Source organism: Lampris incognitus, chromosome 2, assembly GCF_029633865.1.
Source record: "Lampris incognitus isolate fLamInc1 chromosome 2, fLamInc1.hap2, whole genome shotgun sequence".
NCBI classification, from domain to species: Eukaryota; Metazoa; Chordata; class Actinopteri; order Lampriformes; family Lampridae; genus Lampris; species Lampris incognitus.
In genome coordinates, this window is record NC_079212.1 from 125988862 (window position 1) to 125995778 (window position 6917).

Consider the following 6917-nt stretch of genomic DNA (forward strand, 5'->3'; position numbering starts at 1 on the left):
TAATGGTGTGTTGCATGGACGCAGTAAGGTCTTGTAGAAATATAGATTGGCTATTTATGAATAGTGAAATACAAAAAATGTATTTTGTTCGTAGAGTGAAGCATAACTCTGCACACATGGGCTTCAACCAGTTTGTCATTGTGAATAAGAATTTGTACTGAAAGTGCCTGTATGGTAAAATAAGGCAAAGTAAAACCATATAAATATTTCAGTGAAGTTTCAAGCAACTGTCTTGTAGGATAAAAGCACTTTTTCTCTACAGTCCAACACCTCTCTGTCTTTTTAAATCCTCTCTCATCTTCTCTTACGTGTAGCCTGAGGACGAGCCTCCTGTAAAGAAGGTATCCAGGCTGCGTGTTAGTTGTGTCCACCCTTGTGCTACCATTATTGTGTTCAGTAACACACACATGGACTAACACTAGCGCGTCGTCTAACAAAATATTTTTGTCTATTTTACTCATCCTGTTACCAATTGTTTTGTTCACCTCCATCTATTTTTGCCATTTTGACTCGTTCGTCTCGTCAGTCATAAGAAATGGCTGTTGTTGTTCGTAAGTGAATAAGTAATCTCTTAGAAACAATAACCCTCATTTGCTGTTAAATTGGATATCTCATTCTGTCTATTTCCAGTCTCAGGTGATAGCCCAGGAGGCTGCTGCCACCACCAAGCCCACTGCTTCACCAGCTGCACCTGCCACTGCGGAGAAGACGACAGTGGATAGCGCAGACCCCGAGAAAGCCAAGCAGCTCACACAAGCAGTGGCTGAGCAGGTGAGAACGCTGGCAACTTCTCATTTATTTGCTAATTTAACTGATTAAATAAGACTTTGTAGGTCAAAATACTCTGCAGTCAAAACTACTTCCAAAGTTGTTAAGGATTCTTTTAATTCTGTTGTTTTCAGTTGGAAATTGTGTTGTTTTAATACGCTAACAAAGCGGTTGCCATCTTTTCGCAAGGACCCAAAATAATCCAAATCTTACAAAATTGTTCGACACTGAATCGTATCAGTTGCGAACACACTAAATTACTTGGTATCTTTAAATTGCAAATACGCCAAATTATTTGACATGGACAACCGTAACGGACGACTTTTAGTGACCATATTTAATCCTTCAGCTTCGTTTTGTTTTTGGGAGTCGAAAATCATCTGGCGAGAGCCGAGTCTTAAGTGTTTCATCTAATACAGGGCAGTAACTGTGTTGTTTGCTATCATCTTATCTATTGTAGGGGGGCACGGTGCGTGCGCTAAAGGCCCAGAAGGCAGAGAAGGCGGTAATCACAGCAGAGGTGGCGATACTGCTTGACCTGAAGAAACAGCTGACACTAGCAGAGGGGAAGAGTCCCGAGCCCGCACCCCAGAAGGGCAAGAAGAAGTGAAAGAGGGAGAAAATGTTAAAAAAAAAACCTGACAGGTTAGTCAGAGTGAGGGAAAGGCCAGAATTAAAAGTTCTAGGTAGCGGTAAGGGGAAGCAGATGATACACTAAGAGACGAGGGTATTAGCTTAAGGCAAAGCCGTGACAGGATCTAACACAATGTGGTATTGGCACTGAGGACTAATGAAATGCTGAATAGGCCGATGGGGAAATGAAAACAGACAAAGAGAGTCAAATGAATACAGCTACAGAATGAAGGGATTTCTCCAAATCCTCAAACCAAAAGAAACTGATTTTATACTCTCGCTATGTGATGAAGTCAGCCTGTGACATTAGCATTGGAAGGTGTGTTGCATATTGAAGGGTTTGTTTTTATATCCCTAGCCCAGGGAACAATTGTTCTTATGCCATTTGCTACAACTCTCCATTTCAGATCAAGAAAATAAACTTCTAAAATTCAAATTTAAAGTTCTTTCCCCCCCCCCCTAATTCCCTCAGTATTTTCCATGCACATTTTCACTTGCATATAATTAATATATAAAAAGGAAAGGAAGTGGGGACTATTAACTGAAAATTGCCAATGGTTTCTTTTTATTGCAAATTACATTGAGGAACAGATTAAATGCCGTGTTAAAATACATGTATATGCAATCGATAGAAAAGGCCATGCAAGTTATCCTAAATCACAATTAATGTGTAACTATGAGAAAAATACATGGATAGAGTATGTTTGTATATTACAGTATGAACTGTTACAGTATAAGTGGATATAATACAAGACGTTATAAAAATAGTAAATCAGGGTAGAACTATACACATGGTAATACTACCACTAATTTACATTTTGATAGAAAAAGGTCAGCATGGAAAGTATAGCCGGGTCCTACTTGCCGTATCTTAATACATACACACACACAAGCAATGGGTTATTAAAAAAAAAAAAGAAGAAGAAGAAACTGTCATTTCACACCCGAAAATCATTCTCACATGGTCACACTGCACTGGGCACTTTCAAATTATTCCTGAGGTCCTTAACTCTCCACAAATTGGGGCAAGCAATATCTGTTAGCCAGGTTGCAGCCATTTAAAGGACAAGTATTAATTTATTGCAAAATGGTAGGAAGGGTTTGATAGTGAAATGCACTCTCAACATTAAAAAACAATTTCCTCTGTTCTACGTACAAATTTGCTAAATGCTCAGATGCTAAACCTTGCAATGCTTTTGATGCAAGTTGACTGTAGGCGTTCAAGAAAACACCATAACACATTTCATCACATAGCATTGCATGAATCTTCTTCCAACCTTTCCTTTCTTAATTTCCCTCACATGCAGTTTCTCTCTTTACATTTGCCGCAATGGCACTGCAACTCCTACTCTCTGTGGCTTTCCTTAGCTTGACTTTCATTTTTCTTTCCTTCAATCACTGTCTTTTGCCCCTTCTGTCATTTCAGATCTAGTTCATCAAAAAAAAGCTTTGGTTTCAGTCTTCACCAAAAGAAGCATTACATCCAACCATTTTACACCTTTCCCTACCACTGCTTGTTTCAATTTTATAGGACCTGTCCTTATTTTTCCCCATCTCTAAATTCCTCCCCTCTTTGCTATCCTGTTCTCATTTCCTGGTGTTGACTAGTCTCTCTATCAGGGCTCTACGTGTCCGCTGTACCTCCTCTCCCAGCCTCTCAATCTCTGCTTTCAGCCGTTCGTTCTGCTCCGTCAACTCCTGCACCTTCCTCTCATTCTCCTGCTCCCTCTCCTTCCGGCTCTTCTTGGCAGACGAGGGGGACGAGGACAAGCGCTGCTGGCCCGGGGAGGTAAAGGTGGACCGGGCGCCTGCAGCGTCCCCCCTCTCACTGGTGCTCCTCCGACGCTTTCCCAGTCGGGCAGATGGGTAGGCTGATGGGGAAGAAACGGGTGAGGAGGGGGAGGAGCAGTTCTGAGACGGCGACTGGGAGGCTGAGGAAGAGTAAGATGGAGAACCAGGAACACAAGGAGGCAGGTCCTCCTCGCTGGCGGAGGGAGAGGCAGGGTGGATGTTGGTCTGTTGATGTTGGTTGTGATGGGAGAGAGTGTGGTGGTGATGGTGGTGGTAAGTGCTGCCAACCACCGCTCCATGGGAATCCACCATTCCCACTCCTCCCTCGCTGAGCAACTCAAAGAACTCCGGGGGCAGCAGGTCACCTCCACCCCCTCCAACTCCCCCAGAGCCATCTGCCTCTCTACCCTTGTCGCCCTCTGCCTGCCTCTCTTCCGCCACCGCTGGACTTAGGCAAGAGGAAGAGGACGAGGAGGATGAAGGGGAGGTGTGATGAAGAGGCTGGGTGGTGTGGGTTTCCTCGGTCACCCTCTGGACCCCTTCGCTCCATGACTGGCCTCCATCCGTCAGCCACGTCAGGGAGCAACTCTCTAGAACGTCCAGGAACTCTGGCTCCCTCTATAAACACAACAGCGAAAGAGAAACATGTCAGTTAATTTTTCTCACCCGTCAAACATCACATCATGAATGAGCGCAAAAATTCCTTTCACAAACAAAACGTCAAAGTTAATCCAAAAAAATGAAAAATTTAAAGACACACATTCATCAACGAGTACAACAGCCTGCCCGTCATGTTCTCCCTCAACCACTGACCTCTGTGCATGGGGGGGCGCGCGCCAGCTTTGCCCCACCCGTGTCGGAGCCCAGAATATCCTGCAGGTCCTCATACCACGCCTCCAACTCTGCACCACATAGTGGGCCCACACCGGGAGGATACGGCGGGGGCAGGTGTAGCCACTCAGCAGTCATCTCCCCACTCAGTCGCAACGCACAGATACTCGGCCACACAGTTCACACTGGACCTGACAGAGAGAAGGAGGGCAGCCGAGATGGTTGGAGCATGAGAGAAAGAGAAAATAGTGGGGAAGATGAAGAGCTTCAAAACGTTTAGTTGACTGACATGTCACTTCAACTCTAGCTTGTTCGCCTTAGTCATTTCAATGTTGCTCCTACATGTCAGGGTGTAGGCGTGTGGCATTTAACAGTTGAACATGTGACGCTGTTAAAGAGAATACTGTAAACAGCTGTTTTCATGCAGAATTCAAACTTAAATGGAGCAAATTACATCAAAGTGCAGTATACAATATTGTATAATCCACTTAATTGTGAATTTGCACAACAGTGACACTGACAGATCAAACCACTGAACTACCACAAAATGATAGAACAGAATTGGAACAAAAAAGGGAAAGAAAACATATTGCTATAAAATGTCAGTTATTATATGCATTGTTATTGTGTAAACCAGCAAACTGAATCGGTGACAAGAGTTCACCTAATAGTAGCAGTCAAAGTGGAAAGATATGAGCAATTCACCTTCGGAATGTCTCTTTTAATCAAGTCTGCCAATTTGTTGTTGGAGATAACTTGTCCCAACAATTCTACAAAAGGGAAAGAAAGCATTCAATAGGTTAATTATATTTGTATGAAATATTTATCTTGACTGAAAATGTGCTGAGATTTCAGAAACAGAATGATGATTTGCACAAATACATAAACAAACCCCAACCACAGGCAAATTGTTCAAAATAATAGTTTAATGCATATTTGAAGTGTAACCCCTTGATTTTTGTAAATAATTAAAAAATGGTCAAGAGAGATGGGGGGAAAAACGATAAAATTCAGCTCGTTTATGTTTCATGTAAACAAAGACTGCTCTCTACTGCGCCCCCTGCTTTCTACGGTCTTCATAACACGTTGCGATTGATAAACAAGTGGTAGAGAAGAAATGTTCACTGATTCATATGGAGGAATTCGTCCCACGTCTTTTTTGTATTGAACGAAGATAAGACCAGGTTAAACTTATTCTAGTTTCTTGCTGTTCCCAACACCATGGTCTTGGAAATCAATGCTTCAATAATATCAGTTTGATTGTTTATCGTCATTATCAATATATTATGGTTTAGAGATCGTCTATAACATACAAAGAAATTAAAAATCAAATTACTGCAAGGGGCTTTGGTTATTGCTGATTTTAAATTCAAACTCGTACGAAAATATGATTCTAATTGACTTGTCAAAATGTAAACTTAGTGTCTGGCATAACTGAATGCATAAAGTAATGATCGCTAACTAAGTAATTTTAAGTAATTATGATTTTATTAACATTCTTTTTAAATTACTTTTTTTCTTTATGCTGTCTTAAATTACATGTCCACTGTAAGCCAAGACAATTACGTCATGGAATCATAGTCCAGCAGGATGGGCGAAACAAAAGGGAGCGTACGGAGAACGAAGAAAAAGGGGGAAAAGAAAAGGGGAACAAATAACGCATGCCTTTAGATAAATAATAATTAAGGTAGCCCCTTTGGTCATAAAGTATTTTGTAAACGTGTCACATGCTGCAATTTGCCCAAAAAAAGCGTTACCAGTTCACTCATTATGAAAAAATGACAAGAAAATACAACAATACAAGTTTGTTTATGTGTCTAATGATGACGGCAAAATATCGATTATAAGCTGCTGTAGATAAAAATGTCAGAAACCCGCACGATGGTCGTGTTGGATCCGAAGTGTCAAACCTTCACCAAACTTCTATCAACTCGTGGTTTGACAGCCCGGGTCAACGGACGACCACCCTCGCACAAAGACGTACAAACAGCTGTAAAAACAACTGTGGCGTAAATTTTGATTGATTTAAACAACTGTCGTCTAAAAACGGACGTGGGAAACTTGCCAAAACATGCACATTCTTTTCCAAATGCAAGGGCTGCGTACCAGAGCCCACAGAACATAACGTAGTACCAAATAAGACACTTATAATGACAGCAGTAACAAACAGACAGTAAATTCAACTTACCCTTTTTCTTTTATTTGTTCGCCTTCTCGACTGTCTAGAGTTTGGAAAATGTAGATATTTTAGTGAAGATTTGTGATAGCTCATGTTAACCATTGTTCAGTCTTGATGGCTGAATGTGATTTTTCGGAAACTCCCGGCGATCTTTATATAAGGGAGAGGCCAACCGAACTCTGTGGGAAGGCGGTATGGCACAACCTAACAAGACGATCGCGTATGACTGCAGACTGAAGTGCCCTGCCGTCCACTCAAAAACGCCGAGTTAAGATCTTTTGCTTGGTGATATCCAATGGGTAGAGGCGCTTTAATGATAGGGCGGGCCTTGGTGGCTTTGCTGGTTGTTCCCCGTCTGTATAGTTTGTTCGACCAGTAAATGTGATGCAGTCGTAAGACGGCCAGGACGAATTTGGGGCGTATGGGAGTCACATGAAAGGAATGATGCAATGCTTGGCAACCAATTTCTAGTCGAGGATAACACCAGCAGAATCAGAACATGTTTTATTAAACAGTGTTGGCTCTAACAAAAATCTAAAAATATACTTATATGCAAGGGTATCTTATTATATCGAAGAAGTGTTTGTTTCAGTAACAATACATTTTCATCAAGCATGACTTTTACGCTGAAAAAGTTAGTTGTGCAAAAGCATCGTGTAGACACGGTGGATGTTATTCGTGTAATTGACTCCCGCTACATATTTGCACCTGACTT

At 41.7% G+C, this 6917-nt stretch overlaps 2 protein-coding genes across 2 annotated transcripts in view; one reads left to right on the forward strand and one right to left on the reverse strand.

Moving 5' to 3' along the window:
* mars1 (methionyl-tRNA synthetase 1) overlaps nucleotides 1-2950 on the forward strand; it is a 30511-nt gene extending 27561 nt beyond the window's left edge. The window contains exons 20-21 of the mRNA XM_056273779.1: nucleotides 631-771; nucleotides 1229-2950. Coding sequence (XP_056129754.1) covers nucleotides 631-771; nucleotides 1229-1378 — 291 coding nt within the window. The 3' untranslated portion in view covers nucleotides 1379-2950. The remainder of the gene's footprint in view (nucleotides 1-630; nucleotides 772-1228) is intronic.
* ddit3 (DNA-damage-inducible transcript 3) lies at nucleotides 1944-6361 on the reverse strand. Its single transcript, XM_056273781.1, has 4 exons — nucleotides 6212-6361; nucleotides 4729-4793; nucleotides 4006-4214; nucleotides 1944-3810 (listed from the first exon to the last, which is right to left on the reverse strand). Exons 3-4 carry the CDS (start codon nucleotides 4159-4161, stop codon nucleotides 2989-2991), a joined length of 978 nt encoding a protein of 325 aa, XP_056129756.1. The 5' UTR covers nucleotides 4162-4214; nucleotides 4729-4793; nucleotides 6212-6361; the 3' UTR covers nucleotides 1944-2988.
* Nucleotides 6362-6917: the final 556 nt, after the last annotated feature.

What these genes read in the sequence shown, in the direction of transcription:
- ddit3 (XM_056273781.1), bottom strand. Translation starts at nt 4,161, where the DNA reads ATGACTGCTGAGTGGCTACACCTGCCCCCGCCGTATCCTCCCGGTGTG. An exon ending in GCGCCCCCCCATGCACAGAG is followed by an intron (nt 3,811 to 4,005) that starts GTCAGTGGTTGA and finishes TTGTGTTTATAG; the next exon opens with AGGGAGCCAGAGTTCCTGGA.